The 21,297-nt window shown below is 43.6% G+C and overlaps 1 protein-coding gene across 1 annotated transcript in view; it reads left to right on the top strand.

Moving 5' to 3' along the window:
• The window catches only part of LOC144694092 (monocarboxylate transporter 14-like), a 73,533-nt gene extending 53,062 nt beyond the window's left edge, over positions 1 to 20,471 (top strand). The window contains exon 5 of the mRNA XM_078564451.1: positions 20,322 to 20,471. Coding sequence (XP_078420577.1) covers positions 20,322 to 20,455 — 134 coding nt within the window. The 3' untranslated portion in view covers positions 20,456 to 20,471. The remainder of the gene's footprint in view (positions 1 to 20,321) is intronic.
• The last annotated feature ends 826 nt before the right edge of the window (positions 20,472 to 21,297 follow it).

The following is a 21,297-nucleotide window of genomic DNA, read 5'->3' on the forward strand; positions in this document are numbered from 1 at the left end:
TACAACCCTCCAAGATCTTGGCTCTCTTCCAGTGTGCCTCTTCCAAGTCTCCAATTTCCATCACCACTTTTGGCAGCTGTGCCTTCAGCTACCAAAGCCTTAAGCTTTGGAATTCCCTCAAACTCTCACTGCTTCTCAACCTCTCTTTCCTCCTTTAAGTGGCTCCTTAAAACCTACCACTTTAACCAAACCTTTTGGTGACCTGTGACCTGCTAATACTCCTCTGAAGCACATTGGGATGTTTGACTATATTAAAGGTGCTATATTAATGTAAGTCATTGTTGTAGTAGTGGGATGGTCAATTTGTGGCAAAAGGATAGCACTGGTGGAATAGGAAACTGGACCACCTGCTTTTTCATTCAAATAATAGTGCTCAGTTCAATGGGATTGAAAGATGAAAATTTAATTTTAAACAAGATGGGTGTGCGTATTAATAATTATTGATAAGAGCATATTATCCAAGTATAATAAGGATCATTGTGTCCTCTTGCTGGTTGGTTAACTTGCTAATGATTAAATTCAGATAAAACTCCAGACAGTTAGGTAACACAAAAAGCAGCTTAATTGAGGTGTTAATAAGACAGCCAGGTCATACACCATGTTGAAAATATTCTACGCCATGTTGCAAACAACTTCTTGGTATATAAAATTAGTCTTGTTTCAATATTTTCTATTCTGAATATAATAGAAAGACACATCAGCAAAGAAAAGCTTTTGGTTTAATGCACAACATTCAGTAAGTTATTGGTGCTGCTTGTTACAGAAATAAAACATTAAATGCAAAACTTCTTCTCTGGCATTTCTCATTGGTAAATAAAGCAATTGGCAGTTCCTCCCATCAGTTGCTTTTTCCCCAGAACAATGCATTCCCATTTAGAAATACCCCACTCTAGCACCTGCCCTCTCTTTTTGCTGATACAGCCATGGGGGAAGTTCTGCAAGGAGAACAGTTTGTATCTGAGCACACAATGGTACAATAACCATTTATGTTTTACAGTGAGTCAGAGGTTACATTGTTGACTCTTTAAGACATGGAAATTCCACCAGCTGTGTAATTTGCAGAATTTGCAGGGACAATGTTATTTAGCTTAGAGAAAATGAGCTTAATTCTTTTCAGTAAAAGAGATGCTGGCTAGAAGGTTTATATCTTTTTGATAAACAATCCCAAGCATGAAGACAACAATAGAGCCATGGGAAACAAAAACAGAAACAGAAATACCTGGAAAAACTCAGCAGGTCTGGCAGCATCGGCGGAGAAGAGTACAGTTGATGTTTTGAGTCCTCATGACCCTTCAACAGAACTAAGTAAAATTAGAACTAAGTAAAATTCCCTAATTTTACTTAATTCTGTTGAAGGGTCATGAGGACTCGAAATGTCAAACGTACTCTTCTCCGCCGATGCTGCCAGACCGGCTGAGTTTTTCCAGATATTTCTGTTTCTGTTTTTGTTTTGGATTTCCAGCATCCGCAGTTTTTTGTTTTTATAATAGAGCCATGGGAATTGACAGCCTAGTTGTCAAATACAACTTGGCTACAAGCAAAAGGCAGCAGAATATTTGAAAATATTAATGATATTAATAAGGGAAACCAATGAGAAAATTGCACAAGTTGTGGACAGGAACAAGATGATAAACACAGAGGTTTTGCTCAGCACAGGAGAAAATCCTTCTCCAGGTCCTGCAAGGTGTATGCAAGATAAAAACTGGGAGCAGCTTTGTGGACTGGTAAGCTTTTATTTTAATTTTTCAGATGTAATGAGTAAACTTGAAGCAAACATATTACTTAGTGCAAATGGTTACTTAATATTTGTCAAGGTACAACTGTGTTCATCTGAGAGTATGCAATGACCATTAAAATGAAGTAATGCACTCCTAACATTTTTTCCTTCACTCACAGAAATGTGTGGAAATTCTAGTCTAGCCACAAGGAATTAAACAAATCATAAGGCTAAAATTGCAGGCACCACTGTTTTTCTATGTTTCAGGCAAACATTAGTTATATTTTCTGCATATTTGTGGTGAAGTTCTCACAGAAGACCTAGCACCAAAAGTGTGGGCTTATTGTGGCATGCTTGCCTCTAAGTGCAAAGGTGGTGGGTTCAAGTCCTACTCCAGGGAACTGAGCACAAAATCTAGGTTGACGCTTCTGTGCAGTATGGAGGGAGTGTTCTATGGTTGGAAGTGCTGTCTTTTGAATGAGACATTAAATCGAGGACCTGTCTGCCCTCCCATGTGGACGTAAAAGATTTCATGGCACTACTTTGAAGATGATCAATGGAGCCTGATGTCCTAGTCGATATTTATCCCTCAGGCAAAATCACTAAAAACAGATTATCTGGTTATTATCACCTTGCTGTTTTTGCGACCTTGCTGTGCCCAAATTGGCTGCCACGTTTCTGACATTACCACAATGAATACGCTTCAAAAGTATTTCATTGTAAAGCATTTTGGAATGTCCTGAGATCATAAAAGGTGCTATATAAATGAAAATCTTTCTTTTCTTTTTATTAATCATTTTAAGAGAGCTTCTTCAAAATGAACAGATAATGCCTGGAGTTTTGGGAGGGGACAGAATGCCTGCGAGGGAGACTGGGCTCGAAATTATACTTCACCCATTTCTTGGGTGTAAAACGAACAATTACTGATGTCTGGGTGTGAGGTCCTGTGCTGGCGCCAATACCGCCACTAACTCGGTCCTCTCTGTTTTTAGGCATCCCAGGCTGCCGACTGAAATCAGTGTTTACCCAATTTAAAAATGCAAAGTAAGGTCTTGCGCCTGTTTCATCCTTCTTCAAAATTTGGGAAAAACTAGGAGAAACACATGCCATGCAAGTTCCAACCAGTTTTTCCAGTTCCACAGTGGTCTAACCAGTGGTCCTTACTGGGGCCAAAAGAAACTAAATCCTCCATGGTAATTGAAAAGAGAAAGAGCGATCTGCCTGGCTCCACAGCACTACAGCAGGCCACTGCTCAGTGAACTGACATCCCGCTCTCCTCGCCCCCATTGCATGAACTTGCAAGCTGCTGCTGACATTGGGCAAGCTGTATCTGGAGGAGTGGAGGGCACTAGCAGTTCGTCTCTATTACCATGAGGTCTAAGGCTCTGAAAACAACCCAAACAAATTTCTCCCTAATTAGGTAAAAGCAAAATACTGTGGATGCTGGAAATCTGAAACAAAAATAGAAAATGCTGGAAAGACTCAGCAGGCCTAACAGCATGTGCGGAGAGAAAAACAGAGTTAATGTTTCAAGTCTGACATTTTCTGTTTTCGTTCTGCCTAATTAATATTGTGCAGAGGAGGCAAAGGTAGAGAGAATTTTTTAATCTCTTACATGCCAACTATTCTCTTCTTCCTAAAACTGTATTCAAAAAATTATTCAATACAATCTCACTGGAAATCGCAATCAATGTTGGTATATGTTCTTCATGCAATTTATTTCCTTTTATCCATTATTTACGTAATTGCTCAGAGGCTAATTGCCCCTCTGACACAATCATGATCCCTCACTTGGGAGAATATTGTCAATTCCTTTAACACAAGTAAACAAAATTGTTGTCCCAAAGCTTTGGTATAAGAAAGGTAACTGACAGATGTCCCATTTAACCTCCGTTGGAGCCTTGGTTCATTGATTTGACTAATGATGCATGGAAGCTAAATAGACATGGAATAATATAATGAAGCTCCAGGCTGAGTCAGTATCCTGCGAGCATGTTATACACATTGAAATTGTTGCTGCCTAACCTTGTGGAGAAAAGATGATTGTAAGAATAAAAAAAAGATTGTATTCTCCTTTGACCCAGCATCTCTGCTGTTTAATTATTAATTTCTGTCCAATTTTAGTTTTGTCTTATATTACGTAGTCTCCTGCAACATTCATCAGTCCAGGTGATAGGCAAGTGCCTTGCCACCTGGTCACCGCTGCTCTGTAACTCTTTGTCTGAGAATCCAGAGAGCAGCTGGATGTAAATTTTCCACAACCTTCTTCTCTCAGGGAATGTGGGAAATATAATCATACCAGTTCCATTTCCCCTATCCCCCGAGAATTTTAAATCAGCAGAAACTCTCAATTGTGGGAAAAATTGAAGGGAAAGTATCAAGGAGCAATAATGGACATCTGGAAATGAGTTATGTGAAGATATGACACTAATACAAACAAAGACGGAATATGGATATCAGTGTGGTGCTGACAGAACTAAATTGGAAGCATAAGAAGCTGAAAGGCTGCTGATTTATGTCATTTGCAGAAACTTTCTACTTGCAGGGGGATAATTACATTCTACTCAATCCTATCAATCTAATTTTTAATAGGATTGTTAAACATATATTGCAACATTGACAATAGTACTCACTGTAATTGGCCATGAAGTGTTTCAGTACATCCTCAGGTTGTGAAAGATGCTATAAAAATGTAAGTTTTTCTTTATATGGCTATGAAGGACTGGTTGTGTCCATTTAAAAGCAAATATTTGAAAGTGATCATAACACAACTGAATTCCATATTAACTTTGAAAGCAACATATTAAAGTGCCAGACAAGAATCTTAAACTTAAACAAAGCCAATTACTTTAGTGTGAGGGGAGATGTTGTTAAGATTGATTTGGTAAATAGACTAAAAGGTATGGTGGTAAATAAACAGTGGCATATATTTAAAGAAACAATTCAAACTGTTCAATAAAAATACATTCCATTAAAATAACAAAAACTCAGCAAGAAACATCCGTAGCATACTAAGGAAGTTAAGGATACTTTAGATTAAAAGAAGAGATTTATAATGTTACAGGGAATAGCAGTAAGTCAGAGGATTGGGGATGTTTTAGAAAGAATAATGAAAATGTTGATAAAAAGGGGGGAAAAAAATGTGAGCATTAATTAGCCAGGACTAGACATTCTGATTAAAAATGTTGGGCAGAATTTTGAGTTTGGCGAGCGGGCGTGGTTGGCAGGCCTGGGGTCAGCCGGGAAATGGGCCGCCACCTGCGATTGGCCCCCGGCCGCGATTTCATGCTGGCCAATTAAGGCCCGCCCATCGTGAAACGCGGCTCCGCACTGGTCAGAAAGGCTGAGTGGGGGCGGGGGGCCTGTCGGCTACTGGGCCCAATGGCGACCTAGCGGCCGGTTTGAAAACGGCCCAGGCAGTCCCTGGAAGGCTGCCACGGAAAAACGTCTGTTCTGCGTTGACAAAGTGAGTGCGAGTGCGGCTGGAGACACCAGGAGGGAGGGCAGGTCGGGTGGGCAATCGGCCCCCCAGTTTTTGGATGAGTGTCTCGTGGTCCTCCTGGAGGAGGTGGCTGCCAGGAGGGACACCCTTGTCCCCAAAGATGGCAGGAGGAGGCCACCGCACCTCACAAAGAGGGCATGGGAGGAGGTGGCAGAGCTGGTTAGCAGCTATGATATGGTGCGGCGCACATGGGTGCGGTGCCGGAAGAGGTTCAATGACCCGCTGCGCTCAGGAAGGGTGAGTACCGTGTTGGCGTGGGTCAGTGTGTAGACATGTTAAAGTGTGGCAGTCCCCGTGTGGACCTCAAGGGTGCCAGCTGTCAATGGTCAGTGCCAATGTGGGAGGTGGGTGGATGGGGCACCCAGTATCCCAGCTAGGTGCGGGCTTCTCTCAGGACGCTCTGGATGACGGCAGCAGCTCCTACGCCCCTCCACCAGTGACCATGGCATCTGATGACTGGGGAAATGCCAGCCGTGGCACTGGTCGCTCCCTCCCAGGCGGGGTCAGCACAGGCTCCACTGGCCAGATGACGCCCAAGGTCATCAAGGCCAAGAAGACAGCAGAGTCAGCAGGCCGCCTCCAATGCTGGTGCCAGCGAAGGGGAGGGGGGCATCCAAGACGTAGCATTTGGAAACGTAAGTTAAAAGCACCATGAGCACAAGTTCACGGGTGATTTTCTGTTCATTTATGTTTGGTTTATATGTCTGCTGGTGTGGACATCAACACCAGTAATGGTGACAATAACATTAAATTTGCTTTGATTCTGATGACCTGAGTATGCTTCATCTTTCTTCTTTCTGGTGCAGGGATGCCAGTATGTAATGCTGGGCATGAGTGGCTGGATACTTTATTGCACAGGCATTGCGCAGACTTTGGGTGCAAATCAAAGGGTCATTTCAGACATCCAGGATGGAGGCGGCAGCCCTGGCATGAGGTGGAAACAGATCTTTAGGAGCCTAGCTGAAGGAGTGTTGGATCAAGTCATCCCTGGTGTCTCTACCTCCCCGAAGGTTCCGAGGTCTGCCAACACACCCTCAGTGTTCTCCTCTTCTGACTCACTACTGCATTCATCATCAGTGGCCTGCACAGCTCCGTCAACATCCTCTTCCTCCAGTGTGTCCCCCCTTGCCAGTGTCAGATTGTGGAGAGCACAGCATGCAACCACTATCAGTGACACCCACTCTCGGGGGTATTGTAGTGCGCCCCCTGAGCGGTCCAGGCATCAGAGGCACATCTTAAGAAGACCTATGGTCCTCTCTATCATTGTCCTTGTGGCGGCATGACTCCTATTATAACGTTTCCCTGCCTCTGTTCTTGGGTGGTGACGAGGCATCACGAGTCACCTTTTCAATGAATAGCCCTTGTCACCCAGCAGCCATCCATCCAGTCAGGCTGGAGCACTGAAGAGCCTCGGCACCTGGGAGTCTCTCAGGATGTAAGCGTCATGGAAGCTGCCTGGGTACCTTGCACAGACCTGTAGAATCAGCATCCTGTGATCACACACTATCTGCACGTTCATGGAGTGGAAGTCCTTCCTGTTGACGAAGGTATTCGGCTGACCCGCTGGCGTCTTGATGGCCAGATGTGTGCAGCCAATGGCACCCTGGGCGCAGGGGAACCCAGCAATCGCTGCAAAGCCTCTGGCTCGCTCAGCCTGGCTGGCTCCACCCATATGGTAAAGAATAAAGGTCAGTACCCGCTTGAACAGAGCTTCTGTCACCAGCTTGATGCAACTGTGGACAGCTGATTGGAACACTCCACACAGATCCCCAACTGACCCCTGGAAAGAGCCGGAGGCATAGAAGTTGAGGGCCACTGTGACTTTCAGAGCCACTGGCATGGGGTGTCTGCCCACACAATCAGAGCTGATCTCAGGCCCAATCATCTGAAAAATGGAGGTCTCGGTCTCCCTTAAGAGGCAGACCCTCCTTCGGCATTGCACCGCGGATCTATTGAGGTAGCTGCATCGCTGCCTGTAAAATCTGGCAGCAGGATAGTGGCATCTTCTGTGGCCCCTTCCGCCTTGGGCTTTCTGCTGGCCCTGCACCCCTTGTGTCTGTGCCTCTCCTCCCATAGTTCCCTCCCTTGGAAGCTGCATAGGGACACCTGGCCTCCTCTCCGTTCTGCCCCTCTCTTCCTCCTCAGAGGAGGTTGCACCAGCGGACAGCACAATCTCCATAATGTCTTGGTGCCTGGAAGGGTCCAAACGGGGGCCTTGGAGACACCAATGAGCCCTGAAATGAAGCCTGGAAATGCCAAGAAGCTGTCAGGTACCAATAAGCAACCAGCAGCAAACTATCTCCAAAACTCCTCACTACTCACACTGCCAAAGCTGCTGACCCTTTTTATCCCACCCTTGGATGAAGCTTAGCAAATTGTCGGCTGCCTGTCTACCCATTTTGCCTGTGTTACGAGCGTGAAATCACATGGGCAACGTAAAATACAGCTTAATTGCCTTCTTAATGGCCTTAACTGGCCTCATAGTTGATGACAGGTATGGCTTGGACTCCCGCTAGCGCCCGCCGACAGAAATATCGCGTGAGTGCACAATGATGCTAGGACACTCAGCCGACGTCATCACTCTATTTTACAGTTGAGTGGGTCGGGTGTGTGCTCGCCCGCTCAGCAAAGAATTCTGCCCATTGACTTTTTGTGAGAAACCCATAAACAGCTGAATTGATTAAACTGCACTCCGTTACCACTTTTAAATATATCAGAAACTTATTAAAACTACAGTAATTGAGTGCAATTTGTATTTGACTTTACTTGACCATGTTGCTTTGGCTCTAATCTAATGTCTCCAGGAGATAAGGGGCATTTGGTTGCTATTTCCGAACCATCTTATCCTCAGAATCAGGGTCGCCAATATTGAAATATTGATCTTGCCAGCAGCAATTTCTCATTTCTCATCTACATGTAGCCCCTCAGTGAAATCCTCCAATGATGTGCTGTCAGCTTTCACATCTACACTGAAGACATGTTGCTCCAGCTCACCAGCACATTTCTCAACTCCTCCATTTTGTTGTCAGCCTTCTTAATCGCCTTCTTAATAATGGCCTTAACTGGCCTCATAATTGATGGTGGGTGTGGCTTGTAGTGTGGGATGCTGACCTAGAAGTGCATGGTCCACTGATTGCCCTTTATACACACTGAATAAAATGTGTTGTGGCCAATTGGCAGCCACCCATGGATAGGAAGCTTGCTTCGCAACCACAAACCCTTCCCCTTGCTCCCTTCCAAGCTTGCACTTAGTGTAAGGGCCAGTTTCTCATTCCTGGTTTTAAATCCCTCACCAAATTGCCTGTGATTTCAGCATGGCAAAATTCTTAACCGGTAGAATGAGCTTCGAATTTTGTCTTTCACATGTGCAGTAATTTATGTGATATTTTTGTAACTTACTGGGTGAAATTCTTCATGATCATTGCCAGTTATGCATTGCAATGATGAAAGGATTGAGGAAATTTGCACTTCAGCATTTCTCGTTGGTTATGTGCTATTATTCCGTTAAACATAAACTTCTTAGATCTTTTGGCCACATTGATAATCTGCTTGCTCAAGTTCCATGGGCTCATTTGCATGGGAGCGTCAATCACCTTGTGACACTGTGCATGTGAATTATCTGTTTTAACAGAACGACTGCAATAGTTAATTAGACCCATGTAAATTACATGACTCCCAATATGCTGCACTCTGTACAGTTTTGCACTTGAGGAAGGCCATGAATTCAGCTTCAACGTCAAGGAATTTGTGTTGTCTGAGGAAAGAATGCTACAACCTCAGAGGTTTGGGACAATGAACTTCGGAATGAACACCCTTGGCTGCTGCAAGGACCATCCAAATGAGATTGTCATACTGCACTGTTAACTCTTTCTGTGTTAGTCGCCAAAAAAGCCATCTTCAGTATTGCTGAAAAAAGACATTTGGTCAAAGCTTTTCGTCTTGCGCTCATCAGGACAATTGCAAGAATACCAATGTCAGGGGAAGCAACAACTTTATACTGTATAAGAAGAGAGTGTTCATTGGTTGGCAAGTGGACTCTGATTGGTAGTGGTGTTGCCATGGAGAATGCACCAGTTAATGGTGACTGACAGTAAACTGCCAAGCAGTGTTTGAAATTTAAACCAGGCAGCTTGACTCTGATTGGTCAAGGCATTGTCCCGAGGAATGAACCAGCGAATGGCTATCACTTATTTTGTTTAGCTGAAAATCTGTAGCAGCATATAATAATTTCCTTGCATTTCTTAATGAGCTCCATCCTGCACTCAAATTCAGTTTTGAAATGGAGCAGTCAAATGAATGCTCTTTCCTTGACATATGAATTGAGAAATCTGCCAGGAGGTTCTCTACTATGGTCTACTACAAGCCTACCTTCATTGGCTAATACATGCGTTGGGATTCTTGCAGTTCCATGCGCTATAAGATTGGCCATTTCGGCAACCTCGTAAATAGGGCCCAAGCCATTTTCTCACTATGCAAGCTTGATGCTGAAATAGGGCATATTAAAGACATCCTGCAGGATAATGGCTACTTGATCAGATCATTTTGTGCTGTATATCGCGCAAACACATGAACGGCCCTAAGGCTGTCACTTTTGGCCCTGAAAAGTGCCCAGTCAACCTCAGATTACCCTGGAAGGGCAAGGTATCTCAAAAAATTTGAGCAACAGGTGAAGCTAGCTGTTTCATGCTGCTACTAGGCAGTAACAACCTGAGTGGTATTGTTATGATATGGCAGGTGATAATTGCTGGGCTGACCAAATCCCAAAGGAAAACTTGGCCAAGCTATCACAACGATTTGCAATTTATCTTTTTATTACGGGAAGGTATGTGCACTGAAGTCAGAAATAAAGAGCCCATTACCACTTTGGAGATTTTAAATATTAAATTAAAACATCTATTAACAAAAGAAAACTTAAAAACACAAGATTACAGTTATACAGTAAAATTTAGTCTTACAACATTTCCCAAAAGATTCCTACTTAGCTAGACTCACAAATAAACATGTTTTTCGCAGCAACAGTCCAAATAGATTCTTAATCTATAAAACATCCAGCAATATTACCACAAGGTACCCACTGTTGCTATAAGGGAGGTATTTCACAGGGCTTCCCGCTCCCTCTCACTAAAGCATGGAAATACAAGGCTTGTAACAAAACCTTGTTTTCTGGAACAAGCAAACACTTCTCTGGGTTGGATAGAGGTTGCTTTTCACAAGTCTGTCTTTACACAGCCCACTTTTCAAAATCTCATATGCCCACTCTCATACAGCTTTCAATCTTTCCTTAAATATATTTTATCCCCCTTTGACCTTTATACCCATTGTTCCAAACTTTCTTTGAAAGTCACCTTTCCCAGAATATAAAAATCTTTCATATTGTCATTATGGTCAGCACTTGTGAGAAAAATACACTTAATAACTTTGCCTTATTTATTTATGATTTTGCCATTAGCCCCCTAATCTTGAACTAGGGGGACATAGTTACAGAATGAGGGGATACTCATTTAAAACTGAGATGCGAAGGAATTTCTTCTCTCAGAGGGTAGTGAATGTCTGGAATTCTCTACCCCAGGGAGTTGAGGAGGCCAGATCACTGAAAGTATTTAAAGAGGAGGTAGATAGATTTTTGAAATATCGGGGAGCTGAGGGCTATGGGGAGCTGGCACAAAAGTGGAGTTCAGGCCTGGGGAAATCAACCTTGATCTTATTGAATGGCGCTGCAGGCTTGAGGGGCCGAATGGCCTACTCCTGCTCCTATTTCTTATGTTCTTATGTTCTTAAGTTGTAAAGCTTCCTGTTATGCCTCTTTTGAAATTCAAACAGCTAACAATTCACTTCTCACTTATCTCTTAATGCAAATTTCCATTCAAACTGTATCAACTGGGATCTCATCTTAGCTTGTCCATCTCCATCCCAAAATAAATGCATTTGCACCTCAAGCCTTTGATGATTCAAGCCTTGCAGTCCGACTGTCTTGAGTTTAATTAAATTAGTCACACACACACATAACACACACACATCCCCCATAGTAATATTAGGAAAAATGATATTTTTTTTTAAAGTATTTGCCACTAACACGATGCTGCCATCAAGCCAAAAAGATATTCTGCCTATCACACAAATGAGTAATGTGGACTATGAATTTCAGTGCCAGTGTGATGCTAGGTATGTAGGCCAAATGTCCCAACGACTGGAGGATCGTATCAAACAGCATGTCCCCCCCTTCCTCTGTTCACAACAGGCAAGATACAGACCGTAAGCAATCAACCTGTGCTTGCAAACTCAAAACAGTGTCCAACGTTAGGTGTGATTCTGTGATTGGACATAATTTGCTAAATAATCCTCAGTGTGCTAAAAATTACGTTGACAACCAATTTAAGATTGTCAGTCAGGCTCGCAGTTTGGTGCATTTGCGTGTACTGGAAACTACATATATTAGTGCACAGGGCCCTGTTCTTTGCAGACAGAAAGAACATGTATGCACATTGCGCCTGTCTCAGCTAAACAAAATAAGTGACAGCTATTCACTGGTTCATTCCTCAGGGCAATGTCTTGACCAATCAGAGTCAAGCTGCCTGATTTAAATTTCAAACAATGCTTGGCAGTTAACTGTGAGTCACCATTAACTGGTGCATTTTCCATGGCAATACCTCTATCAATCAGAGTACACTTGCCAACCAATCAGCACTCTCTTCTCACAAAGTATAAAGTTGTTGCTTCCCCTGACACTCATTAGGACAATTGCAAGAATACCAGAGTGTCTTTTTTCAGTAATACTCAATTCTGTACTACCAAACGACGAAAAGTAATCTCCTTTAAAAATACTAGCACCCTTAACATAGGATTTCTGAGCAGCCCTCAATGCTCCAACGGAACTACGGCAAAATCCATCACCTAAACATAAATGTCCACATTAGTCAACATGTCCATTGGAATGCTCCATTTGAAAAATTACTTTAGTGACCTTGAACAACAAAGTACAAGATCAGTTCGAATTTACAGTAATCAAAAAACTTGTTTTCCACTTGGAATGAACATACTTCTCGATATTTACGCTCTGATTGTCCTTATTGACAAGGGACACGTACAATTATACCATCATAGAGCACAGAAGGAAGCCACCTGGCCCATTGTGCCTTTGTTGACTATGAAAGAACCATCCACTCCCCCGCTCTTTCCCCATATTCCTGAAATTTTTTCTCCTTCAAGCATTTATCCAATTCACTTTTAAAAGCTACTCTTGAATTTGTCTCCACCAGACCGTGCATTCCAGCTGATAACAATGTGCGTATTACCTCGTTATCTGTTGTTACTTCTGAGTACAACCTTTGTGTCTAGCTGGAGGGAGACGATAACTCCACATATTAGAAAACAACATTTGAAGAGCGATGCTTTTTCTCCAAGTATATTCCCTGGAGAAATGGTCAAAAAATTCCAAAATGTGACACAACCCTGATGCCTCCAATTACCGTCCATCTATTTACTTTTGCATAGGGGGGCTAAATTGGATAGCACCCAAAAACAGGGATCATGATGTGTGATTAACCCATGCCTGTCATTCAGGCACCATGCCAACTTTGAGCTGCCTGCTATTTTAAATGATTTCAGCATTCAGCCAGCATTAACTGCATTGTCGATTGGCTGGGCGCTTCAGCAGAGGGCTTATAACATGAGTGGCGAGAGCCAGTTAAAACAAGCCTACACCTCCAGCTAGGTTTTTGCAGGAGTAGGTGCTGGCAATTGTGCAGGAAGTGAATCATTGGGAAACACTGGGAAACATTGAATAAAGGCATAACATGGTAGAGTGTGGGCTTCAAGGATTATGGACGCTGCACTGGTGCAATGGTGAATGAAGTAGAGAATAGGAGAAATGTCCTGTATCCACAGGGGGTCAGAAGGCCCTCCAGTCCTACACTCGGAAGGCAGTGGGAGCAGATAGCTGTGGTGATCAATGCCAGGAGTTAAGTCCCAAGGATTTAGATGCAGTACTGCAAGAAGTTCAATGAACTTAAGAGAGTGGTCAAGATCAGTGAATGTATCTTTAAATACCATTTCTGACAACTACACCGATAACCTCAGACTCTGTTCATTTCACCACACTCCTATCACTCACCTATCAATAATCTCTATCAATCAGTATTCCTCCATAACATTCACATGCTCCACCACACACTCACACACTTAGCACTGCTGCAAGCCTCACACTCACATCTTACATGTTGTACGCACTGTTGGCGACTCAACCATGAGAACCATATCACCTGAGATTGCACGACACTCACTGGCACATTTCCCTCTCACTTGCAGGACAAGGTGGTGAACAATGGAGGCAGCAGGAGCTAATCAGAAGGGGACAGATGTGCCCACATGTCCTGACTCCCATGGAGGAGATAGTGCCTGCCATTATTGGGATGCCATTACTGAAGCTGTGGCCAGCAATGGGGCTGAAACCACTGCAAATGACAGTATCCTCATACCCAATTATCCTCACATCTACCCCTCCTCCCAAAATCTCTTCTGATTTACAACCTCTTACTTTTCCTCCCTCCTTGCACCACAAACTTATCCTTGTGCCTTTCTCCTTTCAGATATCCAAGAAGTCCAACCAGTCCAGTCTGTGGTGGAACAGCAAGAAGACAATGATAATCATGAAGATACATTGTCACTTGATTTCATATTTACAGCGTCCAGCTCAAATCCGGACACTACGCATAATTAAGAGGATGGCATAGAGGTGGGATCTGCATTGGTAAGACAGCCGACATAAGTGGCCTGCAGCCAGGGCAGGCAACAAGGATAGTGCAGGGACCGGCCCGTCCGAGGGTTGAGGTTGTACATGAGTTCTGCTGCCGAGGACTCAGATGAGCGCTTCGATTTGGGAGCTTACAGAGGAACACTGATGAGTACACTCAACAAAACACTTGGTGCACTGGGGAGCCTGTCAGAAAGCCTGTGGTCAATGTTAAAGAGCATGGATGAGTCCAACATCAACTTGGCACAGGGCCTTGCTCAAAACTTAAGAGCTAATCCTTCCCAACATGGAAGTGGTGGCCAGCTCCAGCAGCACACTTGTGGACCCACCATCACGCAGCACCTGATGCCCAATGTCTCCGATTCCATTGCAACAGCAGCAAGGTTTCACCAGCAGTCTAAGTGCTGCAGTGGAAGCTCAGGCTGAAGTCATGTGAGGTCAGTCTGCCGTCAGACAAGATCAGCTTGCTGACATCATTGCTGTCGATTACACAGTGCGAGAGAACTTGCAAGGTGTCACAGCAAAGCAACAGTTTGTCCTTGAACAGATTACTAGGATTGTTAACGCTCCATTGAACACGGACCTACTCTCCTCTTTCTGGAAGTCTGCATTCATCCTCCGACCAAGCCCAAACCGCTCCTGCCCCTGCTGAAATGCTGCAGTTAGAAGCCAAGCCTTCTAGAGCAGGTCGAAGTCATCCTGCAAAGCCACCTGAGGTCTCCTCCACTGAAAGTCAGCAGCCTTCCATCAGCAGTGCTGTAGGTGTTGGGGTAGCACTAGGTGAGGCAAAGGCATGTGGAAGAAAGGCACCAAGGGAATGCACAAGGATGAATAGTTCACATTTGCATGCGATATGGAATGATTTCATTGATAAATTTGCTTTGTTATATATATTTTGCGGTGATTTTATTTTTGCATTCTAATCGTCATTTGCATAGGGGCAAGGTGGGATTGTTGATGAATGGAGAATTGCGATGACTAAATCACACCCAGATACAGTAAAATCCTGCCGTTCATGGAGGTTACATTCTCATGAAAAATTGCAAATGGCGAAATCGCGAATGATGAAAATGCTTTTCAATGGGACACAATTAGATCGATTCCAGCAATGTGAGGGCAGCATTGGTATGGGCAGTTACTCTACAGCAAATTGTGGTGCAGTACCTGTATATGACAGACAGGGGAGTGTCTGAGCAATACATCAGTGAAGATTTCAAAATTGAACAGAGCTGTTATTGCAGCTTTGAACCAAGAGATTCAGACATTTCCTGGTTAACCTCTTCATTCGGGCTGCACTTCAGCTGCAACTATTCCAGTCTCTGCCCTGTCGTGGCTGCCATCTTTCTGGGGAAAGAGGAGAGGGGGAGAAGAAAACGTGGATAAGTGAACATTTCCCACGTGATGGGCAATGGAATGTACTAAGTACAAATTGCGGGTAAGTGAAAACGTGAACAAGGAAGTTGCGAAAGGCAGTACTTTTCAGTAAGGTCTTCAGGCTGGTCAGAAAGGAACTTTCCAGGATCCCTCCTCTCTTGTGCGGATCACTTCATCAAGATGGTAACTGATGCACTTTTCAGGAGAGCAAGTGAGTTCACCAACTACACAATGGATGAGGTCAGTCAGGCTAAGAGAGCCAGAGGGTTTGGTGCAATAACTACATTCCCCAAAATGCAGAGAGTCATAGACTGCACACATGTGACCATCAAGGCTCTCATAGCCCAGCCAGAGGCATTCGTGAATCCTAAGGGGTTTCACTCCCTGAATATACAAATTGTATGTGACCACCGAATGAGGATCAGGCAGTTCTGTGAATAGGAGGAATTATCATGACACCTACATTCTTGGGCACTTCCAGGTGCTACAACTTCTTTCCCCAGCACTGTTATTGGAGGGATGGATACTTGGTGATAAGGGGTATCCACTAAAGAGGTGGCTCATGACCCTGGTAAAGAATCCACAAACAGAGGCTGAGCACAGATACAATGAAAGCCATGCATCCACCAGGGCCACCATTGGCCTGCTCAAAATGAGATTCCTCTGCCTGCACAGAGCTGGTGGCTCATCAAATTTGTCTTCTGAGGATGCAGGCCAGTCAACTAGATCCTCTTTGGCCAGGTGCCAGGCCCTCCCCACTCTGGATTGCAAGGTGTGAATAGTGCAGCATGCCATCACAACCAGGGAGACTTGCGCCGGTGTATACTGCAATGAGCAGTTTGTGGATTCTTTACCAGGGTCATGAGCCACCTCTTTGGTGGATACCCCTTAACTAGTTGACTGGCCTGCATCCTCAGAAGACAAATTTGAAGGGGATTTGGAAGACGATCAGGAGGATCCAGACTGGCCTGACGCTGCACCTGATGGCTAATAGGGAATGGTTACTAGGGAGTTTTGTGAGTCTCATGAGACACTTCTCCTGAAGACGTGGAAGACTTTCAACCATACAATCTGTGCTCCACAGTCTTCTGATCTGCAACCTCATATGACCATTCGAAGCCAACAGAACCAAGGCCAGCATCGCATATTTCAGTTGATATAGAGGTTCCTGCATTTTGGACACAGCTGCACCACTTAACCCATGACACAGAGTGATGCCCTCCCAGCCTTTAGAAGAGACAAGCTCATTCTTTTCCCTGCCTCTGCCACTCCTGGCTGAGTGATGGTCTCTCAGATTCTCATTCCACCACCCCCCACCACCCCACCCCTCGCCATAAACCCCGGCCTCTGCAAGGCCAATGGATATGCATTTCAGGTGACTGGCCAGCTGCAGCATCCATCACCATCACAAATGCCAAGCTGAGCACTCCACCACTGGTCCTCGACCTCTCATGGGCATTATGGGCCCTCTTCTCCTGCAAAGACAATGGAAGAGCGATGAGTCTCATCTTTGGTGAGACTGCTTGACAATGGTCCTCACATGTGACCCTTCCTTTCCATCCACCGCTCCACATTCCCTCGAAGCCATGCTGGATGCCGAGGCTCCTTGAGAATGCATTCAGGCCACTGGCCATTCATTGATCCATTTCCCACTTCACATGCACATCACTGCATACCCTCCCATTGGGGTGTGCCCACATCAGGATGTAGGTTTGCCACTCACCCTTGCAGAACAGAGGAGGTCAGTCAGCCTCTTGCAGCACTGCAGCAACACCCTCTGGATGGCCCCATGGCTAATGACCTCCTTTGCCACCTCCACTGAGGCTTGCCTGCTCTGGTGGGGATTCCCATCCTGTGGTATGAGATCGTCCAGCCAACCAGTCACAGCCTGGAGGAGGACACACACAGGAAGTCATCATCAAACTGTGGTCCCACCTGTCTTTCACCTTCTCTATTGCTGCTGGCAGTCGACGCTGTGGGAATGGGTCACCTTGATCCGCTGGGAGGTGCCCTGGAGGAGCGGGTGTTATTTCCTCCTTTCTTACCCAGGGTGACAGGGATTGCAGCTGCCACAGGCGTCATCAGGATTATGCCAGATATTTTGCCCTACGGCTTCACTCTCCTTCTCAGCTCTTTGTAAACAGTGCTGTCTTTTCTTGGTGATGATGGACGGCCAGATTCTGCCCCTGAGGGTGTCTTCCCCACAATTGCGGCCCTTCCAATCTTGCACTGTTACCTCCTTCTGGATCACGGCCTGACCCCACTACTGCAGGACGTCCTAACCTAGGCCGGATGCTAATTGGCCGGCCAGTGTTTAATCACAGCAGGAGCAGGTGTACCGCGTGCATTCACTTCCGTTAATGACCCTGTTGCGCATGGTAAAATCCAGCCCATTGTTCCTTGTTGAGGTTCAGGTTGGAAAATTGCTCCCTGAATACTCTGAGTGGATGTGGCCTCCTGCTGAGAGCCATTTGCCCCTTTGTCCTCCCTCTTCCAGTAGCTTGTCCAACTCTGTGCTCTGTTACTTTTCCAAGTCATGTTGTATTCCAAGGGGAATACCTACTAGTACATCATTGTCTGGGAGCAGTTAGTTTGTGCAAATGCCACAGAGTGAATTAGGCGCAGGAGTAGGCCACTCGGCCCCTCGAGGCTGCTCAGACATTCAATAAGATTATAGCTGATCTGATTGTAACCTCCACTCCACTCCACTCTACTCCAGAATTCGCTATTGAATTTATTAGAGACTACCTGGTACTTATGGCTCCCAGTTCTGGTCTCTCCTGCAAATTGAAGCATCAGGCTTCATTTTTAACTCTATCTAAGTGAATGGATTTTAAGTGAGTTAAAATCTTGCAATAATCTTCTCTACATCTATGCTATCAATCCCCTTTATAAGTTTGAAGAATTGTATCAGGTCTTCCTAGTCATCTCTTTTCTAGAGAAAAGAGCCTCAGCCTGTTCAATCTTTCCTAATGGGTATAATTTCTCAGTCTGGTATCATTCTAGAAATGTTTTTGTGCACCTTCTCCAGTGCCTCTGTGTATTATGTTTAACCTTCTTTGAAGGATTCACATGTGCTGTGGATAAAGGGGTGGATGTACAGTACTTAAATTTCCAGAAGGCATTTGATAAGCTGCCACATCAAAGGTTATTGCGGAAAATAGAAGCTCATGATGTCGGGGGTAACATATTGGCATAGATAGAAGCTTGGCTTGCTAACAGGAAATAGAGAGTAGGCATAAATGGGTCATTTTTTGGTTGGTGAGATATAACGAGTGCTGTGCCACAGGGATCAGTGCTGGGGCCTCAACTTTTAATAATTTAAGTGGCTTGGATGAAGGGATCGAAGGTATGGTTGCAAAATTTGCTGATGACACAAAGATAGGTAAGAAAGTAAGTTGTGAAGAGGACGTAAGGAGGCTGCAAAGATAGGTTAAGTGAGCGGGCAAAGATCTTGCAAATGGAGCATAATGTGGGAAAATGTGAAATTGTCCATTTTGGCAGGAAGAATAAAAAAGAAGCATATTATCTAAATGGTAAGAGATTAAGGAGTTCTGAGATTCAAAGGGATCTGTGTCCTAGTGCATGAATCACAAAAGGTTAGTATGCAGGTACATCAAGTAATTAGGAAAGCTAATAGAATATTATTGTTTATTGTGAGGGGAATTGATTACAAAAGTAGGGAGGTTATGTTTCAGTTATACAGGGCATTGGTAAGACCATGTCTGGAGTATTGTGTACAGTATTGGTCTCCTTTTTTAAGGAAAGATGGAAATGCATTAGAAGCAGTTCGGAGAAGGTTTACTAGACTAATATAAGGAATGGTGGGTTGTCTTATGAGGAAACGTCGGACAGGTTAGGCTTGTATCCACTGGAGTTTAGAAGAGTAAGAGGCAACTCTTGCCTCTTTTGAAACCTTGATTGAAACCTGAGGGGTCTTGACAGAGTCAATGTGGAGAGGATGTTTCCTCTTGTGGGAGAATCTAGAACTAGGGGTCACGGCTTAAAAATAAGGGGTCACTCATTTAAGACAGAGATGAGGAAAAATTTTTTCTCTCAGAGGGTCATGAGTATTTGGAACTCTCTTCCTCAAAAGGCATTGGAAGCAGGGTCTTTGCATACTTTTAAAGAAGAGTTAGATTTTTGATTAACAAGGGGGTGAAAGGTTATCGGGTGAGGCAGGAATGTGGAATGGAGGTTACAATCAGATCAGCTATAATCTTATTGAATGTCAGAGCAGCCTCGAGGGGCCGAGTGGCCTACTCCTGTTCCTAATTCATATGTTCATTTTTATAATCTGGAGATCAGAACAATTCACAGTATTCCAAGTGTGGTCTAACCAATGTTCAACACATGTTTAGCATAATCTCTGTTTTTCAATTCAATACCTCTTGAAATTAACTCCAGTGCTTCCCTTTTACTTATGGTCTTATTAACTTGCATTGCTACTTTTCATAATTTATACATCTGTACCCCATTTGGACACCTATTTTCCAAGGAGTATGTGGATTTCTCATTCTTCCTACCAAAATGTGCCACCTCAGCTTCACCTACACTGAAGTTCATTTGCCAATGACACACCCATTCTTCAAGTTTATAAATGTCTTCCTGTATTTTGCCACAGTCCTCCCTGGTGATGCCAAAAATGTTGAAATTGTACTTCTTGAACTTGATACAATAAGGTCAATTTTATGTGGGGGTTGAATTATTTTGCCAGTATGAGCAATGCCCTTGTTGCATGTTCTGATTCATGATCATGTTTACAATAAAACTCAGACATTATTTGAGGTTTACCAAAAAATAACCTAGCTTTATGTCAGGGAAAAATCTGTGGTTAGTATATGTGCTATAAAGAGATCATTACAACTGCACTTATTGCAAAATCTAAACGCACTAAATTAAAATGAAGAGTAACTGAAATGTCTAAAGTCTAAGGATATCTATTGCTGGAATACTTAATGAGTCTTCTCTTTGATTAGGCTGGATTTTTGATTTGACAAACAAATATGACTTCTCGTTTTATGTATGTGGTCTCCTCTACATGTTTGGAGTAGCCTGCCTGTTGATGAAACATTTTGTCCAGATAAAGGAAAGCACTGAAAAGAAAAAATGATGCAATTTCAGAAGCTGACACATCTGTGACAAAAGGTATCACTTTTTACATTATTTCATTTAGAAGAACAACTTTTGAGATTTTAAAAAATGATTTAATACCTTTAATGCATGAAATAGCCACAATTTGTGCTCGAATTGGCATTGTTTGTTGCCCATTTATATGTATCCTATAATCCAAGATTTTACATTCTGTTTCAGACACTTATGCGAGTAACTTAATTGTTAATTTCTGCTGAGGAACTATTTGAAATTTGATAACTGATAGCTTTACCATTGATTTATATTCATAACTATTGTCTTATTTGTGTTTACGCAGGTTCTAATAAAATACTCCCATTGTATAAGTAATCTCATATGTCAAGTCTTGGACAGTAGATTCTGCAGAGCTGGTTTAGCACAACCATGCCACAAAATACTATACTAGCCAACTACTCTTGTCAGCATGTGAAAGCATGTTACGGTTATATGACAGTTAATCTGTACGTTTTTTATGCTCAGTCATGAGTTACAATTAAAGGTATTGGGCAGACTGGGCTAAGTATTATTTAAAGTTCAATTTTTCATCTTGACCTGAAAGAAACAGGATATCTCCCTGCATGTGCAGTCAGAAGACAACCATTTTAAGAAGGAAATGAACAACTTTCTAATTAATTGGGGGAGTGGAAAGGTACAGGTTTAGCACGGGGTAGAACAGAATAATCTCTAATAAGAAAGAGTGAAGGAAACAAGCTCGCACTGAGATAAAATTAATGCAGAATAATCTGGAAGAATGAAGGGGGTTGAAAGGACATTAGGACTTTAAACTTTATTTTGAGTGTGGGGAATTGAGCAAATAGGTAA

This window comes from Cetorhinus maximus, chromosome 19 (genome assembly GCF_964194155.1).
Source record: "Cetorhinus maximus chromosome 19, sCetMax3.hap1.1, whole genome shotgun sequence".
In the NCBI taxonomy this organism is placed as follows: domain Eukaryota; kingdom Metazoa; phylum Chordata; class Chondrichthyes; order Lamniformes; family Cetorhinidae; genus Cetorhinus; species Cetorhinus maximus.